Genomic DNA, 22,352 nt, shown 5'->3' on the forward strand with positions numbered 1-22,352 from the left:
CTTGCTGTTGGTATCAAATCATTTAGTTGACATACTTGACATGAGAGAATTTTAACATCGTAAAAATTAGACACATCACCTTTCAGACAGAAATGAAAGTAAAAGTAGGTTTATTTTGGAAAGGAAACAAAATGCAATAAATTAGAACTTGACTTGTAATTTACTGCATTGTCTTGGAAATACTTTTAACAGATCTCCAGTCTCTAATACACTGCATAGTTAGTCATTTAACAAACCAGCAGAAATGAAATGTGACATAATCATAAGTATCTAGGGATGCTTCATCAAACCACCAGCTTTTCGAGAAAATAGAATGTCCTTTTTTAATCCTAAAAAGGCTGCAATTCAGACCTGGCAGGATGGCCTTGACTTTTAGAGTCCCTTAAATACAGACCATCAGTGGCACACTGCAGTTAGTGTCACAAGATGACAGACAGAATATACTCTACAAATAACATCAAATGGCTTCGCAGTAATGATTCTGTATTTTTGACATCTTTCTAGCCAAACAGTGCTGTTGCGTGCTGTTTGATGCCATGTGTTATATTGTTCAGTTTGTGTTGGCTGTATGTGAGGCTATCACGTATACAGTATATGGTCCAGTAAATGATGCATAATAGGCAATAATTCAGAGGGAGTTTTAATAAGTGATCAGTAGTGGAGGAGGCTAGAAAAATGCATAGGCAATTTTTCAAACATTTAGGCAAGATAAATCCTCTGTAAAACTGTAATTCCTTAAGTTTTCAGTCTGGCACTTAAACTGTCTACATTCTTTAAATGTAGTTTATGAAAATGCTTAACATACAACTTTGGGAAAAGTTAAGGCACATTTACTGTACTTAAATTGTGCTGCTGGAAACTATTACCACAATGTTGTGTATGAATGTGTCTTAAGACACACTGAAAAATGTATGAACATAACTGTGTTAGAATTGTGTTATGGTATTTATTGTAAAGAAGCACAAGCACATTTTCAAGCAAAACAATCAAGCATAACCATTATTAATTATATTTATAAAACAATAGATATTTATAAAACAATAGATGTGCTATTCAAAATGAACACAAAAGTACTTAGTCTCTTTCTTTTTAGCAAAATATGTGTATGGTTAATGTGATGAGATGTACCTGTGGTTACTCTGCTAGGACCCCTGTGAACTTGAGGGGAACAGACGCCATACATCCACTAAAATGACTTTGGAACCAGTTAATTGAAGTATTACAAAAATGGCCAAGAAAAGTGAAGTTAGTTCTAAGAAAATGTCTAGCCTCATTTGTGTGCTGATGTCACTTGGCTTGATATTCAGTTTTCTAATGCAATGAAAATCAATCTTTTTTTTTTTTTTTTTTTTTAATGTGTGTGTGTTGTGTGTGCTGGTCTATATTCAGGTCTATATTAATAAATGTGAGATTATCTCCTTCATTTCCACATAGACTAATTAAAATCTGATCTAAAATCAGAGTGCAGAAATTAAAATAATATAACATTGTAATTATAGGCCTATCTTGAAAAGTAGCAATAAAATCCTTTCTATTGCAAGTTGCTTTTGGTCTATGTCAATAACACACCACATTTTATTGCACGTGTGCAGATTAGGCTTCTTGTGTGCTTGCAAAGCCAAAATCATTTTTACAAGGAAACCACTTAACATAACCAGATATAAAATAAATAAAGAGCCAAGCTCACATGGACATGTTTTGAAAGCAAACCCAGCACAGCCTCTCTGGGTTTGTGGACCTAGGTGGTTCCTCTAAAGGAGCAGCCAGAGGCATGGCAAAGATGAAGACTATCATTAAGGAAAAGGCAGGCTGCTTTCAAATCCCAAACAATGCCATCCACAGCTGTGGTCCTGACAGATATCCACAGATTCCTGCATGGCCTTCCATCTCTGTGGATTACAAGCTTGCTCTGCAGTGCACATGTGGAATCAGGCAACATAGAGTCAGGGCCCCCTGGCTATGGCATTTGTGTTGTAGAGTTCAGGGCCAGGGTAAATGTCAAAGGTCATGGCTTGCCCTTTTTGCTGTGCTGGTGTCTCTGTGGTTCTGTGTATCACACTGTTGTCTGAGCCAACTGTGACCTCTGTTACCTTTCAATGGCTTTGCTTGTATTACAGACTTCCCTGTCAAAAAAGCAGTGAGACAGGAATAGAACTCTAGAACAACACTTATGAGAGGCTTCATTAGTCATCCCAGCCTTCCGAGAGAAAACGGAGAGGGAATATGAGGATTTATTTAAGCTTTTCAAAACAGTGTTTTAATAATACAGCTGCAGAGGCATAGTCGAGTAAAGATTGACTATTGAAATGAAGTCAAAGGGTATATACTGTATGTTTCTTATTAGTTGTAGTCACTAGAGAGAGTTTGTCCACATATTTCCATGGAATGCATAAAGAGTAATTAATTTAAATTAACTTAAACTTAGCAATGCGCACTGGTGTCCATTTATTACAATGACTGTCAGTGACCATACTGTGTCCTTTCCGCAGGGAATGGCCTTCTCCCTGGAAGAGCGCTTGCAGCTGGGCATTCATGGCCTGTTGCCTCCCTGTTTTCTTAGCCAGGATGTGCAGCTATTACGAGTCCTTAGGAACTACGAGCTGAAAAAGGACGACTTGGACAGGTGAGTAAATGAGGACACTGATGTCCTCTGATGCCTTCAGAATAACTACATTGACAACCTGCTGAAATAAATAAATAAACAGTTTAAATCAGCCTAAGCTGATTTTCAGATCTGAGCTGGTCTGGACTGCTGGTTTAAGAGGGGCTTTGAGGACTTGTCTGCTGATTTAACTGGGAGAGCAGCTGGCTAAACAGCTAAACCAGTAAAATACCACCTTGACCAGGCTGCGAGACCAGTTTGACCATCTTAAACCAGCGAAGACCAGCAAACCAGTTTAGGCTGGTTTAAGCTGTTTTTTTTTTTCCAGCAGGCGAGATATGATAACTCGTACTCTATATCAATCTATATTCTCTGACCACATTTCACACCTATCAGTTCACAGAAAAGGTGTTTTATATATATATATATATATATATATATATATATATACTGTAAGAAATACTGTTGCTGATCTATTCTTGCAGCAAGAATGTAAGCAGTCCTACGATGCTTTCTTTTTCCTCTAACTTTTTTGCTATCCTCATCTTTGGACTGCACAGCAAAGAGACATGAAAAGTTAAATGTCCCCGCTGGTTGATGGTGCATAAAAAGGATAATCAAAGCGACATCAAAAGTTCTTCAAACATCTCTACAGTTAACATTTCTGCATATTTCATTAGCTGCTGCTGTTCCCTCTCCAACAGTGGCATGAGTTCTATTCCCATTATTTGTCTGCCTGTATGTCCGTGTCTTTTCTGGAACTGATGCCTCTGTCATATATCAAGGCTATGCTAGTCACATAAGTCTTTGGTTTGTCCACACAGAGAGATAATTTATTTCTGGATGGGTTGCTCTGCAGACTAATGACCCTGACCCTGGCACTCATATTATTAACTGCTCATAGTTTGAGCAGTCCTTTTCAGACTTTCAGAACTATTTTTATATTTAGTTGCTGGAATTTAGAGAAGGGCCAGGCAACATGCCAAAGCCAAACTAAGTAAAAAATACATGAACAATTCATTTGTGTAGAATAGGGAGAAAACACACAACAAGTTTTGACGATCTTTTGAAAGAGTGCAGCATAGGCCTCTGAAACCAGTCTCTGCCCTAAGCCTTGGTCTAAAGGTTGGGCACAAACTGTCAGCATGACTGAGGACTGGTGGCTAAACATTCCAGAACACACAACAAGGTGGAGTGAACAGAACTCGGTTCATGAAATAATGCACATACCTATCCATTCAAATCATTTGTTTGTGCAGTGTCAAGGCTTTGGCCTTTTTCAAGTGAAAAAACCCTACACGTCAAGACAGAAAGAAAGAATAAAAAACTAAAAAAGCAAGAAAGCAAGCAAGAAAGTTCGAGAATCTAGCTGTGGCCTGAGCAGCAGCATTTCTGATTTAACAGTTTGCAAGGAAAATGTTCCCTAGTCGCTTGTTAACATTGACCAAACACCTAGTTTTGAAATACTGCCTTCCATTACACAATGGCGCAACATATTGTAGGAATGGTATTGGAAACTCTGTGAAAACCAGTACTTCCAACAGTTTATTGGGAATCCATACAGTTTTAGAATAGTGCGGCAGCATATTTTTTCAGCAGAGAGAGGAAAAAAAAGCAAGACAGATTCTAACTGAGCTGTATCTCAAAATGTAGTGATCCAAAGTGCCATTTGGCTGATTCCCCTGAGATGCAGTGAGGTAACGAGATGCCAAAAATATCACTCACACTTTTCACAAAAAACTGTCAGAGCACTGCAGCCTAGGTATCATGACTGTCACTTCAGAGCCGTGACTGTCAAGTAGAGGGCAATTCCTAATTTCCCACCTTGTATACCTTACAGTCCTTGTAAACATCAGACTGTGTCATGCTTTTACACTGCCAAAAAAAGATAGACATTATGCTCCCGCCTTGATGGAAATCTTGCTCGCACTGATGGGGAATGTGACGTGGTCTTGTTAATTTGGGGCAGATGTAAAACTTGAACATATTACCTTTGAAAAGATTTATATAACAAGGAGTTTGTATCTAAGATCTCTGGGGGAATTATTGTGCGTATTTTTCCTAAAACTTTCGATATACTGTTAGTAGGGGAAAACACCAGCAATTATTCTATAATCTTGTTTTGAGTAGCAGCAAATGGTCAAGACTTTTGTATAGGACGGTGTGATGATCTCTTTTGTTGTCATTTTCATGTCCTCTCTGTTTGATCAAGTCTGTCTTTACTTCTGTTTATCCAATCTGAGTCATTTCTTTAGTATTTAGTAGGGCTATCAAGCGATTACAAAAAGAATCAAATTAATTATATGATATAGTGATTAAGTTAATCACAAATAATTAATCCAGTTTTGCAGTTGAGTTTGTCAGTCTATCCAAAGTTGACTTAGGCCACGAACGCACACACTTTTTCAGGTAAAAACTGTTTTCCGTTTCCCATCGTCATAATATTCCAAAATATGCGGAAAACACCGTTCCATGTGGATGAGGTAAATTTAGCAAAATCAATGCGTTTTTAACTTTATTAGCGTTTTTAACCAAAAATGTATTAGTTGTTCACATAGAATGCATTCTCGTATGTGCTATTTTTTTTTAACGTTTTTTTTCTCACTCCATGATTGCTGTATTTTTAAGACACTGTGTCAAGTTAAAAATAGTTCTTCTACCACATCTCAACTCCTGCATGTTCCATTCTATTGAGGTCTAACTGATAATTACTTGTGAGAAAGTTATTACAAATTTACTTATGGGTCAGGGGACATGATTAAATGTGTTAATTATTTTTATTTTTTTTATTGTTTATTAGTTTTTATAATTAATTCTACTAAATACACATTAAATTGAATGCCGTGGAATTTTGTTTAATGTAGTATATAAATTAGTATCTAGCGGTTTGATCTCTTACCATCTGGCAAATGATATAGTTAAACAGCATTTCATCTAGATCAAACAGACTTAGAAACAGTGACTAACAGTGAAACCAATTAACATAAATAGGACGTTGTACAAAGGGGACTCAGTTTGTTCCTGGGAGGCAGCAGATGCCCTAACCCAATCCCCACCCTAATACTAACCATATGGAGACTGTAAGGCTGAGTATCCTGAAAGGAACAACCAAAGGCACCTTTTTCCTCATCACAGACTAAAAGACTAGATGAGGAGGTGTGGTTGAGGGAAACAAGCAGGCGGAGTCGGGAGAGCACATGGCAAACACAAACAAAGACCTAGCCATGTGCTCAGACACAATACACACACACACAGACACACACACACACACACACACACACACACACAAAAAAAACAGACAGAAATGAGAGGGCATTCCAGACAGTATCATGACACAGGGCTAAAGAAAGTAGATTAACTTTGACTTTTTTTTTTAATGGGTCATTAATAGACTCAATACAAAAGTAAAGTATTCAAAACTATTTGGCAATATTAGTCTATGACAGCTCTAAATGATTTTGGATTAAGTCACCCCTGGTCACTGCAAAAGCACAAGAGCTTACTGACTTAAGATCAAAATGTACTCTACAAAAGTATGTGAACACAGATGCTTCTGATTATGGAAACTTGATTTGGTACATTGATGCATTTCAAAATGTGTCATACTGCAATTCATAACACAATGCAAGTACACATTGCATTCTTAACGTTGCTGCAAGGGGAGCTGTCATGGCAGAGTAACAGTTTGAAGAGAACATTGCTGAGCAAGTACAGGATGTTAAAGTCTGTATAGTCTGCATCCAGTTTAATGGCACAAACTTTTGAAGGGAACTCTTGAGTACTGAAGTTTATTGCTGCCATAGTAACCCAAGAATGCACGTTATGTATGTTCAGCCGGACTGTGTGTTGGCAGTGCATTGGCCAAACGCTCAAATCTGCATATGCATACTTGCGAACAGTATGTTTCTGGCTTTACAAATCTTGTGGTGGAAAAAAGTAGGCTTTGATGCCAGTTTTTGGTGCCCAGGTGGGTTAGGTAATTATCCTAATAAATGTGGAGCAATATAAGCCCAGGATGTCCTGATGTAGAGGGTCTGTACTCTCAGTACCCTGTGTCTCTACTGCTGGCTTTAGTTGCTTTTATATGATTCTTTCCATCCTCTGTCCTATTGTTTCTTTTAGCATATGTGGTATTTTATTGTAAAATGTACTCTTATATACCTTAATTACGTTTCCTTTATTTACGTTTCACCCTGTAACAGATACGTCTTTCTGATGGGCCTTCAGGACCGTAATGAGAAGCTGTTCTATCGGGTCTTGACCTCAGATGTAGAGAGATTCATGCCCATTGTGTACACGCCTACTGTTGGCCTAGCATGTCAGCAATATGGCCTTACCTTCAGGAGACCTAGGTAAGAGACTGCAGAACATTTCTTCCCTCTTGTTTCATTTGTTTTCACAGCTCTTTCTCCTTCAACACTTCACCTAAGCATACACACCCATCGAACTAACAGACGTTCTTTTAGCTTTCTTGTTGCTGTATGTTTGAATTGTTCTACAAATGGTTGAATATTTTGCCTCCAGTGAAATGAAATCGAATGCCTTTGGAATTTTAAAACATCTCTCTGGAGAGTTGAAAATGCAACCTGTCATAACAGAAATCTTTTGTACTGTATAAATTAGAATCTGTCAGATTCTTTAACTCCTTGAAGTGTACACCAGTACAAATAAGCTTAGTCTTATGCACACCTCTCTACTTCCTGTGCTGGTTCGACATGTAACCAATGTGATTGACAGCCAATTAGCAACCATTTTATCTTTTAAATTATGATCTTTTTGCAGACTTTTTTTCTTTCTTCTTGACACTGTATTTTAAAGAGTGAAGAGTCTTCCTTAACAGCTTCCACTCTTCTAGGAAGGCTTTCTACTAGATGATTGAACACGTCAAACCCGTTAATCAGAACACGATTGCTATATACTTTTGGCCATGTAATGTACAAGAATACATTTAAAGGCTTCTCATTGTTTTCATCAATTTTATTTTAAGGTATTCCTAGGAACCTCAAATGAGGGGAAATTTTGAGGAGAAAAGCATTTCCACAAACACTCAACATTACACAACATCTTTCCACAGTCTCCCTAAATGCAAAGTATTTGGAAGGAATGCCAAGCAGATTCATTATCTCTGATATTATGATGTAGAATTTTTTATATTTTTATCTCTGTCCATTAGTTTTGGGCAGATTATAAGCAGCTGTTTCAAGCAGTGTCATCCTTCCTGAAAAGACTAAACTGCAATAAAAAAACAGGCTTGGCCAGCATGGAAATACATGGTGGTCTAAGCTGGTCTTTTCAGGATGTAAATGTCCAATCTACTCTTTTTCCTGGTTAATAATTGATTCTTCTTCTTCCTACTCATTATAAATATAGAAAAACACATGATTTTAAAGCTTCAAAGCACACAGTGAAATTTAATAATTAGTCAATCTATATAATATCTAAAATATCTAATGTATCTATACAACACAGTCCAACTGATTTTCTGTCACCTTCTTGTATGCACATACATACACTAACACACATACACATTCAGTATGCACAAATACTGCAAAGTAGCAAAGATCAGTAATCAGAAAAGACTCCTTATTGGGTGTTTGTGTGTGTCAAAAGGACCACCAGGGTGAAGCAGTAATCTATAATTTGAATGGCAATTACAGCAGCATGAAATGCACAGTGTGAGGCGGTGTCAGATAGGCAGGTGGCTTCACCCTGCTGGGTGTAACTGCCTTCCGAAGACTGAACACTGCAGCAGTGTGTTCCTGGGTTCGCGGTTGATGCTCAAGTTTCATTAAGTACTCGGACAGAGAATTTGCGAATCTTGGAATTGGATAATAATAGCAAGTGGAGGAAGTCATTCAGAAAATGAATGGGGAATTTGAGGTCAGAAAATTGCTACTGAAAGCAAAAAAAAAAATATGTATATCATATAACTAAGTTAGCTTAAAGAGATGGTTCACCCAAAAATGAAAATTCTCTCGTCTCCTTGCCTTCATGCCATCCCAGATGTGTATGACTTTATTCATTCTACAGAATACAAATGAAGATTTTTAGAAGAATATCTCAGCTCTGTAGGTCCATTCAATGCAATCAATGGTGATCAGAACTTTAAAGCTCCAAAAAGCACAGACAGTCAGCATAAAAGTAATCCATACGACTCCAGTGGTTAAATTAGTCAAGTCATTTTTATTTGTATAGCACTTTTCACAACAGGCATCGTTTCAAACACATTGAAACTGTAATATCTATAAAGTCTATCTATAAAGTCATCATTGTGTAATTTGGTTAAATATGATTGTAAATTGTGTATAAACATAAATAATTAAATAATTGTATTTAGAACCCTAGTGAGCAAGCCGAAGGCGACTGTGGCAAGGAACACAAATCTCCATAAGATGTTGGTTAATGGAGAAAAATAACCTTGGGAGAAACCAGGCTCACTGTGGGGGCCAGTTCCCCTCTGGCTAAATGGCATGAATATAATGCCAATATTAGTTATTTGTGAGCAGTGCAAGTCATGGTTTAAAATTTGTAAACTAAGTAAGTGTTAAGGTCCAGTGTTTTAACAAAGATTTTGTATGAACTGTATTACTGTATTACATACTTTGTATGTAGTTAACAGAATTTTAAAATGAATATGAAATTTAACAGATAGCCAATGTAATGACGATAGAATGGGGCTAATATGATCAGATTTCTTGGTTCTAGTCATCACTCTGGCAGCTGCATTTTGAACCAAATGAAGTTTATTTGTTGAACTTGCAGTACATCCTCCTAGTAATGCATTACAATAATCTAGTCTTGAGGTCATGAACACATTAATTAGTTTTTTGGCATCAGCAACAGAGAGCATGTGTTGTAACTTAACAATATTTCTGAGGTGGAAGAATTCTGTTCTACAAACATTGGAAATGTGATTTTCAAAGGACAGATTAGTATCAAATATAACACCTAAGTTCTTTGCTGTAGAAGATGACGTAACAGTACATCCACTGAGAGTCAACTTGTATTTTAGCGGCTTATTTTTAGATGTTTTTGGTCCAATAATTAGTACCTTTGTTTTGTCGGAATTGAATAGAAGGACATTTCTGGCCATCCAGTCTTTGATTTCTTTGATACAATCTGCTAATTTGGAGAATTGTGAAATTTTATTGGGTTTAGAAGAAATATAAATTTGGGTATCATCGGCATAACAATGGAAACTTCTTCCACGATTTGATCTCCCGAGAGAAGCATATATAAGGATAAAAGCGGAGGCCCTAAAACTGATCCCTGTGGCACTAAATACTTAACTTTTGTTTGATTTGACAATTCCTCATTTACACATACAAAGTGGTAGCAGTCTGATAAATAGGACCTAAACCATACTAATGCAAGTCCACTAATGCCAACATAATTCTCCAGCCTATTCAAGAGAATGTCGTGATCTATGGTGTCGAAGGCAGCACTAAGATCTAAAAGCACTAGAAGAGAAATGCAGCTGTGATCAGATGATAAGAGCAAGTCATTTGTAACTCTGATAAGTGCAGTCTCTGTACTGTGATGGGCCTAAATTCTGACTGAAATTGTTCATATATACCATTTCTCTGTAGATATGAACATAGTTGGGATGACATTACATTTTCTAGTATTTTCTACATAAATGGGAGATTTGAAATCCGTCTATAAATAGCCAGTTCTCCAGGATCAAGCTGTGGCTTCTTAATAAATGGTTTGATAACTGCCATTTTAAAGTTTCTTGGGACATATCCTAAGGATAGTGAGGAGTTAATAATATTAAGAGGTTCTGAGATTACTGGGAATACCTCTTTTTAGAGCTTAGTTGGTATTGGATCTAACATACATGTGGCTTTTGATTTTTTGATCAGTTTTGTTAGCTCTTCATGACCTATGACAACGAAGGATTGAAATTGCTCATAAGGAAATTTATGAGACACTGTTTTCTGAGGTGCAGTGAAAGTTGATTGCATAATTCCAATTTTATTTCTGATGATTTCTATTTTTATCAGTAAAGAAATTCATGAAGTCATTACTATTGTGGTGCGACAGAGTACCTGGTTTAGCCAATGCTTTATTCCTAACCAATTTAGCCACAGTACTGAATAAACACCTAGGATTGTTGTGGTTATTTTCTGTGAGTTTGCTATAATATGCTGACCTGGCAGCTTTTAGTGCCTGTCTGTAGCTACAGACACTATCCTTCCATGCACCGTGAAATACGTTTAATTTTGTATTGTTCCACTTGCGCTCCATTTATTTTGAACTGCTCTCTTGAGAGCATGAGTATGATCATTGTACCATGGTGCGAGGCTTTTTTCTTTAATCGAAGGGGGGCGAAACTGTGCTAGAGAAGAGTGCTAGAGAAGACACACCAAGTATTTATATTTTCTGTTACTACGTCAAGTTCTTCTCGACTTTTTGGCTTACTGAGTATGTGAGACAATTCTGGAAGATTATTAGTGAAGCGATCTTTAGTGGTCGAAAGAATAGTTCTACCTGAACGATAGCGTGGTGTAGATTGAGAGACATTAGCTGATCGCAGCAAACAAGAGACGAGGTAATGATCTGAGATGTCATCACTCTGTGGTAGAATTTCTATAGGACCAACTCCATATGACAGAATTAAATCTAGCATATGATTATGGCAATGAGTTGGTCCTGTCACGTTTTGTCTGACTCCAAGAGAGTTGAGAATATCAATAAATGTTAATCCCAATGTGTCATTTTCGTTATCTATGTGAATGTTGAACTCACCAACAATTAAATCTCTATCTACAGTAACTACAAGATCTAATAGAAAATTTGCTAATTCACCAAGGAAATCTGAGTACGGCCCGGGTGATCCATATACTGTAGCAAGGGCAAACGACGACAGAGATTTTTTATTTATATCTGACAGTGTCACATTAAGCATTATTAGTTCAAAAGACAAACTTATATCCTGTCCTCTGAGTAACATAAAAAACTTCAATGTAAATTGTAGCAACACCACCTCCTCGACCCTTCAGATGAGGCTCATGTTTATAACAATTACCTGGGGGACTAGATTCATTTAAACGAATATATTCATCCGGTTTAAGCCAGGTTTCAGTCAAGCAGAGCGCATCCGAACTATGATCTGTAATAATTTCATTTACAATTAGTGCTTTGGTTGAAAGAGATCTAATGTTTAGTATCCCTACTTTTATATGATGTTTATCTTCCATTTTTTATTTTTTTTATCTAAATGATTTAGTGAAGGGTTTGTGTTTGGTAGTTCGAGGAACAGACACAGTCAGTTTCTATATGATATGTAGGTAATATAGTCTCTGTATTGTAGTTTATGTGACCTGTGTGACATCTCAAGGCAGCTAACAGATGTTCGGTTTAACCAGTTTGTTTGCTTCCTGTCCTGGGCCCCAATTAGTCAAATACTATCACTATTAAGACCTCGAGCCAAATTACTAGAGAGGAGAGCGGCACCTTCTCTGGAGGGACGGAGTCCATCTCTGTTTGGCAGGTCAGATCTATCCCAAAAACTCTTCCAATTGTCTTTAAATCCTGTGCTATTCTCCGGACACCACTCGGACATCCAGCCGTTCAGTGATACTAATCTACTATAAACCTCATCACCAGGATGAGCAGGGAGGGGGCCAGAGCATATTACAGTGTCTGACATAATTTTTGCAAGTACACACACCTCTTTAGCATTATCTTTAGTGATCTCCGACTGGCGAAGCCGGGCATCGTTAGTGCCAACATGAATAACAGTTTTAGAAAATCTACGTTTAACATTAGCCAGAAATTTGATCTGATGTCAGACGCATGAGCCCCAGAAATTCATTTAACAATGGTGGATGGAGTTTCTATTTCCACGTTCCTTACAATAGAATCACCTATGACCAAGGCTCTTTCAAAATGATTCTTAGTGGGTGCATCACTGAATGGGGAGAATTGATTGGAAACCCTAACAGGAACGGGAGAATGGTGTCGCTTTGCTGAGCAGGTATGCCACCGAGACGTCACCCAAACGCCCTGCTGTGGGCGCTCTACAGCCGGAATCAAAGTGTGTGTGTTGCTCTCTGTACTACCCACACCAAAACAGTATCTACCGGCTTCTCTTTCTCACTGACCTCCACTAGCATTCAGATGCGTGACTCTAACCTTCTCCGTCAGCCTGACTAATTCCTTACATTTATCACATGTAAATCCCTCACTGCTGACAGAAGAAGCTATAGTAAATATGTGGCATGCAATGCAGGAAGAAATAACATGAGCAGATGCCATGACTTACCACAGTTGGTTGTTGTTGTTGTTGTTATGGTTGTTCTTGAGCAGTGAGGGTTTGAGATCGATGTGGTTCGATGGGGTTCCCTGATCAGCAGAGGTTTGAGATTGATGCAGTAATCCATGTAAAACAGTGGAGAAAACGAATACATGCAGTCGAGACGTGAGATGTAGACAAGCGGAGAAAAAAAGAGAGAAAACGGGTGCAAGTGGTAAAATACACGCAGTTGAAACTGTAGAAAAGCGGAAAAAAATGAAGCACATGGTAAAATGGGAAAGGATAAAATGATGAACGTATAAGAATAAGCAACGCTAGCAAGCTACAAACACCGACTCGTGCAGTGTGCCGGCAGCAACCAGAACACATTAATGTCTTTTAAAGCAATACGATCACTTTGGGTGAGAAACAGATCAGTATTTAAATCCTTTTCACTTTAATTGCTTGCTTCTGGTTGCTCTCTAATGCACGTTCATGAGAGGACCACGTTCATGCAGCCTCTCACGTGACGTAGGCACCTTGGCATGTTCATGCCATACAACCAGAAGTGCAGCTTGGTTTATTTATAATGGAACGCTGTTCACAACAAATTAAGCTTTTACTTTAATTTGAACATGCCAACGCGCTAACGTCACATGAGAGGCTGCGTGACCTCGATCCTCTCATGAACACGCATTAGAGAGCAACAAAAGGAAATGATGGAATCTATATTTTTAGGGGCTCAATTCCTTTATCAAGCACATCACTATTATGTCATGTGGATTATTCAGCAGGGTTCATATCAGATCTTTGAACCTCATATAGTGACAAAGTGTAAGATGACCTTGTGACGTGATGGTAAAATGAGAAATCTTTCTGCTGAGCTGACCACTTGTTGCACCACTACCAGAGGTTGACTGGGAATATCTAATATCCTGAGAGGGAGAGTCCTGATCCACAAATCTTAAACCAGGGAAGATATTTATGTATAATGTCAGAGGTGTTTCCTGGGAATGTTGACAAATAGGTATAAATTACATTTCCTTGACCTAGTTTTACAGGACAAATAACAAGTGTTTTCGAATGTGAATGGGCATTCTGTGTAAAAATTGCATATGACTTTGAAATCATTTTGGTGTGTCAACATTTCTCTTGTGCTGAAGAGCAAGAGAGTGTCTTTTTAAAATTAGTTATAGAATGAAATGTGGTTATCAAGCATATTTACAGACATATATACCTGGACTGTTTTGAAAAATCCAAAGCTAGTTTGTTGCATGACAACAGTACTATTTAAGACAATATTTGATATCATAGCCATAACTAATTCTAGCACTTAGGTAGGTATCATGAGTTGTGGGACCTCTTTATTCTTGATGTCCATGAAACATCCATTCCGTGGAAGATGATTGGTTATGAGACTCCCCATTAACAAAAACATAGTCACATTCACATGAACATACAGGTCTTATTTATACAAGGCTACATACATGGCACCCAGACCTATCTGAAATGCAGGGCCTGCAAGGAGATTTGGAAGTCACAGAGACACAGAACTAAACAGAATTCTATCTAAAGCTTCCACTTATAATTTAATCAAACATAGAGTATAATATAGACTGGTCAACACTGATCAAGGGAGCTAGAATGAGTTAAGCATGTTAACAAAAATGTGTCAGGTTTTCTATAAAAGTTATCTTATATGAATGTACTTCAAAAAGGAACAATATACTGTATATGCACAATAATACTAAGATGAAATAAATGAGATCATATTAATGATTAATAAACTTGAGAATATAAAGAGTATAACATCAATGCATATCTATTGTCATGATGAGTAATAATGAGTAAATACTGTTGCTGCACTCCTGACATTGGTCAGACCCTGTCACTTCTCAAAAATTAAATATACACTTGTGACATATAATAAATATTATAGCATATCATATAATTATGACAAAATAAAATAATTAATTAATAAGAAGGATTTTTTGTAATTTTATTAAACTCATCAACTAAACCATAGAGAAATGCATACTAAAAAAAGGGGTGGGATCTTAAGTCAACCCCATTCACCTTAAATTTATCTCCCCCAGCTGCTGATTCATGAGATTAGCTGTCCAGATATAAGATGTAAACCTCATAATGTGATGGATAATGAACAAGCACGCATTCCAGGAATCTGCCAGTCAACATAATGACCCTTCTTACATATACGCTTATGCATTTGGCAGACACTTTTATCCAAAGTGACTTAAAGTGCATTCAAGCTACAGTATCTATTTTATCAGTACTTGCATTCCATAGGAATTGAATCCATGCCTCTCTACCAGTTGAACTACATGAACATACCTTTTGTACCATTTTCTTGCACCTTTTTCTTTAAGGCTCACATTGAACGGACCATTGTTTTTCTTCGTGTTTGACATTCCAGTACACCATCAAGATTTATTCTTAAATAAAGAATGAGAATGAAGTTTGGAATTACAAGGACTTGATAAAGAATATGGCATAACATTAAGGATTAATTCCTCTTGCTGGACCTTGTAAAGCAATTTGGAGCTTGGCGGGGTATAAAAATCACATCCAGAGTAAACGCAAATCATAGGTTGTGGAAAATGTTCTTTGTCTCTGTCCCACTTGCCTATGTATACACTTCTCAATATAAAATGTTAATGTCACATTCAAGAGCTATGCCTAGAGCTAAGCAATTCACTCAGGGGCAGGTCAAGGTGACGCTTTGGCGTCCTCTTTCATCAACCTTGAGGATGTTTTAATTTCAGGTCTCTTGGCTGTCTGAATCTGATTTTAATCTGTTTACACTGCAATTCATCGGCAGTGGACATCTCAGATAACAAATTATGGAAACGAACGCAAAATTAACTTGTTAACGCATGCGATTAATTTTAAATGTTTAACATGTACATTTTTTCTTTAACACGATTAACACATTTACTAATTTGACATTTTATTCAGGTCTGTGTGAGGTCTGAACACTGGTTGGAATAGTGCAGAACCTTTGCAGCATATCAGGGAACATTAAACCAACGGACACACACACATCAGCGATTTTATGTCAATGATCAAGTGATGGACACTGCATGAAAAGAGCTGTATCAGGACCAGTAGACTCTGTATAAACCGCTGAAATTCAGACGTATTCAGAAATCTACTGGCCCCGAGTCTCAAATTCCAAGTTGTCTGGCAGGAGACTTTTCATACCTGAGTCACATTTGCATTTCTCACCTTCTAGATAAAATTGTCACTCGTATTGGTCATTTATCTCAGACTGGATTGGCTGCCCTTAAACATAACCTACCCTTAAATCTTGATAACCATTAGGTCACTTCATACACTGGCTTTCATTTTATTGGCTACAATTTTTTGTAGCACCTCCCTAAATCTTGACAGCTATTGGGCCACTGCATGATTTGACTTTAATTTTATTGGTTAAACTTAAAATTTACCCCACCCAATCCCAAATTTAATAAATCCCATCTTTAATCAATGTTGACACAACACAAATCCTGAGACAATAATTGGGTTAAAAAATCTTTATTTAAAAGGAAAACTTGAAATAAACAAAATATAGCAATAATAAAATATGCAAACGTCTGAAACGCATTGTGAAGCTTCAATTAGAGTTTAGTAAAAGAACTGGCATCTGACTCTGTCACTTGTCATCACTTGAGAGTGATCAGTCCCAGTATAGTGGGGTCTGCATCAAGTCTCTTCTGTAGCTCCTGGAACAGAGCTTCTTAAAGCTGCTGGTTTTACAACCAACACTGGCCTCATAGACACCATCTTTTCTTTATCAAAAAATCATGTCTACAAAATGCACAATACTTGTGTGTCTGTCTCTGTTGACCTGGTCTCCAGCAACTGCAAAATACAACAGTCATTTAACCACTGAAAACACCCACTTAAAGAACTCCTAACAACATATGTATTAAAAAAGATACATCAACTGTATTATCAATTTAAAACTTACTCTTCTCTCTCTTTGCCACAATCTTGATTGAGTCTCTCAGCTCTTCCTTTTCCAGGATGAAAGTAGGAATGCTTCATAGTCTCATAAGTCTTGCAGGACGCTTAAAAGACATAAAATATTGTTAGCAACAGAAGACTGAATTGGTAATCCAAAATAAAAAATGGATATTAAAAGATTGCAACAACAGTTTGAATGTTACGTTTTATAAGCTCAGAAGGTGAGCTGAGTCTGGTCGTGTGGGAAAAAGATTATTCTGTGGAAAAGAGGAACCATTATGTGAGAGATTATAATGCAGTTAAAATCAGATGAAGTTAAATACAGTATTGGTATTTAAAACAGTATAAATCATCTATCTTACCTGGCTAGTGGATTATTGTAATGAAGATTCTTCTTAGAATGTTGCAGTCTATAACAGTCTGTTTTGGTGTGTTTGAAATGACTCAGTGTGAGGTGGAGGTGTGTATGTGGGGATGGGAGTGGAGAGGGGGTCAATCATGAATAGTCAACAATGGCAGAGACCGTGGCTAGTTATTACTTTTGATTCTCCAGTAAATATTTCTCAGAGTTGGTTTATAAGTCTTTTCTGTATAGACACACACCTTAAAGCCTTCCCAGCTGAAATAACCAGCATTGCTGGTCACCAGCATGGGATGTTAGTGTACTGGTGTCTGCACCAGGCTTTTAATCTAGTTTAACCGGCTTCATCAGAATGTATGTATAAGTTTTTGATGGTGAAAAGCACGTATATGCTGGTCCACCAGCTAGACCGGCACCAAAACAGCATAACCAGCCTAGACCAGCATGGGAATTGGGTTGGTTGCAAAAAAAAGCACAAAAAAAAAGCTGTTGAACACCTCCACGTTAGTGCTCAGGAAAAAGATACACGTTGCAGAACACATTGACCTAACAGCATGTTGTTGTTAAGGGAACATGGTTGCTCTCTCATCCAGACAGACATTTTTGGGAGCCCTGTGGAGGTATGGAGTTTGCAGGGCACACAGACTGACTCTGCAGCAATGTTTCTACCTGTGGAATGTACTGCAGGCCAATGTGTACTTAGTACTTCATCTGTGCAGTTAAGCCAGACAAAAGAGAAGGTATATATCAGAAGTATTACCACTATATACAATGGTTGAGATTTAAGCCTATATGAATCCTAAAATGTTCATAGTTTAAAAAAAAAAAAATGTATGGACACGTCAGATTATTTTTTTAACAACAGAAATTGTATCATTTTGGATTTTTGTAGTTTATCTTCTGCTTTTATTTATTTTTGTTTTATTTTGTTATTAAAAGAAAAAAGTATAATTATAACTGTTATGTAGGTCTGCAACTAACGATTATTTTGATAATCGATTAATCTAACAATTAATCATTAGCTCTTAACCGATTATTCAACTTGTGCCCCGATTTAAAAGGTTGTATTAAACGTGCTTACTAACAATAAGGAGGACAAAATCATCTTTTAAAAATACCTCTAAATTACATTCACTGAATTAAAGGGAAAATACTTTATTAAATTCAGTAAAGAAATTCATTGCAAAAAATCTTATTGTTATCAAGTGTTTGTCTTGTTTTCCATTTAAAATTGTCTAAAAATCCACAAAACAAGGTACATTTACATGAGAAGCAACATAAAAGATATTTAGACTTGCTTTAAGAGAATCTATCTTAATATGTGTATTTTGTATATGTGTATTTTTTCACTTGGTTATACTTCTGCAAGCGTAGTAAAGACAAAACATACTTATATTCAAGATCTATTCTCTAAAAATGTAACGAGTAGTTGCTGAGATGAGACAGGAGATGCTGGATCTAATTGCAGACTTTTAATGAAGATGATGATACTAATACAAATAAACATGAACTCAGGAAACAAACAAGAACTGAACTCGTAGCAACAAAGGGCAGTGCACCATGGGAAATGTAGTTCATGGAAAACAGGGGGCAGAAGACAAAAACTATCAAAATAAGAGACCTTGGAAACATAACGGTGACACACTGTGACATAACCCCACCCCTTAAAGACAGAAGAACCCCCACAGAGGGAAGAGGAGGGCAGGAAGATGCAGATGATGAAGGATCCAGGGGATGATCAGGTGGGCGAGGAGGAGTCTGGGGATGATCAAGAGGCCTGGGAGGCGGCCACAGAGCAGAGGTAGGATCGGGAGGCCTAGGAGGCGCCCACAGAGCGGGGACAGGGTCAGGAGACCTGAGAGGCGGCCACAGAGCGGGGACAGGGTCAGGAGGCCTGGGAGGCGGCCACAGAGCGGGAACAGGGTCAGGAGGCCTGGGAGGCGGCCACAGAGCGGGGACAGGGTCAGGAGGCCTGGGAGGCAGCCACAGAGCGGGGACAGGGTCAGGAGGCCTGGCCGCAGGAGGTGGAGACTTAGAGGGCAGATCCAGAGGCAGAGCAGCAGGAGTGGGGACTTGAGATCCAGATGGTGGAGCTGGAGATAGGTCCAGAGATGGAGCGGGCGGAGCCATCGGAGGAGGAGACTCAGGGGTGAGGGCGGAGCCGAGGGAGGCTCAACGAAGGCAGGCGGAGCCATGGAATGTGGCACCGTGAGAGGCTCAAGGTGCGGAGCCATGGAAGGCAGAGCCGTGAGATGCTCGAGGGGTAGAAGTGGGGATCTTAGTGCCCGGAGAGCAGCCGAAGGCTCGAAGGACCATGGTGGAGCCGGAGGCTCGGAGGACCAAGGCAGCACCTTAGGCTCAGAGGCCCAAGGCGTATTGGGGGATTGGAGGACTGAGGTGGAGCCGGTGGGACTGAGGACCAAGACGGAGCTGTAGGGAGGGAGGTCTCTGGTGGGTCGTAGAGCCGAGGCATAGCCGGAGGATCGGAGAGACGAGGCGGATGGACGAGGATCCTGGTGACGCCGATAGGCTGACAGACCACAGTGAAGACGAGGGTGATGAGGGATCGGAGGGCCAAGGCAGAGTCCAGGGCTTGGAAGGCCAAGGCTGAGTCAGTGGGTGGACAGATCCCCTTGTCTGGGAAGTCACTGGGGCTGATGGTCGAGCCAGTGATTTGAGGGGAACCAGCTGATCAGAAGGAGGAGGAGCTAATGTCCTGGGTGGAGGCAACGGAGGAGAAGGGGCCATCATGATAGATGGAACCAGCGAGTCTATGATGCTGGATGGAACCAGTGGAGGAAGGGTAAACAGGGTGGGCACACGGGTGGGAATCAACTCCATGCCTATTAGCTCAGCAAGAGCTGGCTCTGGGATAGTCGAGGCCACAAGCGTCAGCTCTGGGATGGTCGAGGCCACAGGCATGGGTGCTGGCTCATTGGCGCTGGCTCGTTGGCGGCTTGGAGCAAGGGGTCGTGGCAGGCTGAGGGGTGTTTACTGTGGGAGGTGATCTAATGTCCTCATCCGCCTTACCCACAGTGAAAGGGGAGTCACAAAGTTGCAGAGCCACCTCCATGTAGTCGCACAATGTCCAGTGAGGATCTGTTTGAGGCATCCGTGCCTGTAGTGCACTATTTAGACTGACCCTGAAGAAAATCACCAGAGCACGATCATCATAGTGCACCACATTAGCCAGTTCTAAAAACTCACGGACGTGATCTTCAACTGGATGGTACCCTTGCTTGAGCAGAAGAATTCTGACAGCTGCTAGATCCATGTAGGTCAGTTCTTATGTAACGAGTAGTTGCTGAGATGAGACGAGATGCTGGATCTAATTTCAGGCTTTTAATGAAGATGATGATAGTAATACAAATAAATGTGAACTCGGGAAACAACAAACAAAAACTGAACTCATGTAGCAACAAACAAGAACTGACAAAGAGGGAACAAAACTAGAGTGTGTTTATACAAGCAGGAGTAAATGAGGGAATGGAGAACAGGTGAGGATGATAGGGAACAGTTGGCTGTGATGAGGGCAGTGCACCGTGGGAAATGTAGTTCATGGAAAACAGAGGGCAGAAGACAAAAACTATATCAAAATAAGAGACACTGGAAACATAACGGTGACACACTGTGACAATAAACAAGTCTAAATATCTTATATGCTGCTTCTCAGGTGAATGCATCTTTTTTTTAAAGGATTTTTAGATATTTTAAAATATTTGTATTTTTAATATGATATTCAACATTCTCAGATAACAATATTTTCTTCTGCAGTATAGCTGCTAAAGAAAATGTATGTTGTTTTAAAGGAGTTTTAGATATTTATATTGGGAAAACAAGCCAAAACAAAAACAAATCAAGAACATATTTTTTTGCAGTGTATAATGGGATGAAGACTACCCTCTCTCACCTTTCTGTTCACTTCAATCCATCTTTAACGCACAAAAAAACAAACTCACTCTTATTAATAAAGTTGCGTATTGCCAATTTTCTTCATGATAGGAAATGCACAGTGACACATATATTATGGTTCAGTAAGTCGCGAGCCATCAAGTTATAATCTAGCTGCATTAAATGTGTGCGCTCGAGGGATGAGCGTCCCCGTGACAGAGTGTGCATCAGCCGGGTGCAGTTTCAATCTCACCCCTTAGATCGGGACACTTCGTGCAACTCATAGTAGAAGCACTGTCCGCACAGAGAAATGCCAGTTTTGGAGTTTGTAATTATTTACATGATCTGCTTCTGTATTATCTGAACTTTAATAAAACTTTTCTGCAATACAGTTTGGTTGAAATTTCTTGACCAATGGTCATGGCTATTGACCAAATGCTTTAGGTAGTTGTTATGCATAATCCATTAGCCATTTATATTAATTATTATGTCAGCACAATGTTAAGAGTGTACATGTTGAAAATGTACATAAAAAAATAAATACAGATAATCTCTTATTGTAAAATCATTGTTTTTTCTGTAATATCTGTCAAAAATGTCAAATAAAATAAACTTTCGTTATTATTGAAATAAACCACTGTTTGGTTAACAATTTTTAATTTCAGGGTGTTTATTTTAGCATGTTTGTCTGTACATTAACATAGTTCGCTGTAGCCTACATTAAGCCAAACTTTCAGTTATTTGCCTTTCCCTGTTTTCTGAAAACAGAGCAAGCTTGAAGCACTTAACATCTTTTACTCACAACTGCCAGTCATTAACATATAAAAGGCCCTCACAGCAGGACTGCCATCAGTCATCACAACCAGCTGAATTTCCTCTGTAAATTTCCATCAAACTTCACAGTTCCCTTTACATGTCTGCTGAATTGAGGTATGTGGTTTTTTGTGAACATTAACGGTTCTGTTACTTGGGTCTGTTTTTTCCCTAATACATCTGACAAACTTGAAGTTAAGTGGGAGTTTACTATTCCCACGTTTTTCCAGATTTTACTCTTTTCATGCAGTGAGTGAAAGGACCTCTTTACTCTAATTGTTTTTTTTTGTAGAAAACAAACTGATGGGACTTTTAATTAACCGCATTCGATGACACGCTGGTGTGAAGCATCACCATTTCCCGGCATTGCGTTTGCTTCAGTCTTACTGGACAATTTTGGTCTCTGCAAGCGCTTTTCATTTGGAATTCAAAGCAGCGCGAATCATGTAAATGCGGCT

At 38.7% G+C, this 22,352-nt stretch overlaps 2 protein-coding genes across 2 annotated transcripts in view; one reads left to right on the forward strand and one right to left on the reverse strand.

Moving 5' to 3' along the window:
- LOC127453921 (thiosulfate sulfurtransferase/rhodanese-like domain-containing protein 3) overlaps positions 1-22,352 on the reverse strand; it is a 255,581-nt gene that overhangs the window by 30,899 nt on the left and 202,330 nt on the right. The window lies entirely within an intron of this gene.
- Positions 1-22,352, forward strand: part of me1 (malic enzyme 1, NADP(+)-dependent, cytosolic) — a 112,027-nt gene that overhangs the window by 28,228 nt on the left and 61,447 nt on the right. Inside the window, exons 2-3 of the mRNA XM_051720699.1 lie at positions 2,490-2,623; positions 6,805-6,954. Of these exons, the coding sequence (XP_051576659.1) occupies positions 2,490-2,623; positions 6,805-6,954 (284 nt within the window). The remainder of the gene's footprint in view (positions 1-2,489; positions 2,624-6,804; positions 6,955-22,352) is intronic.

Source organism: Myxocyprinus asiaticus, chromosome 16 (genome assembly GCF_019703515.2).
Source record: "Myxocyprinus asiaticus isolate MX2 ecotype Aquarium Trade chromosome 16, UBuf_Myxa_2, whole genome shotgun sequence".
NCBI classification, from domain to species: Eukaryota; Metazoa; Chordata; class Actinopteri; order Cypriniformes; family Catostomidae; genus Myxocyprinus; species Myxocyprinus asiaticus.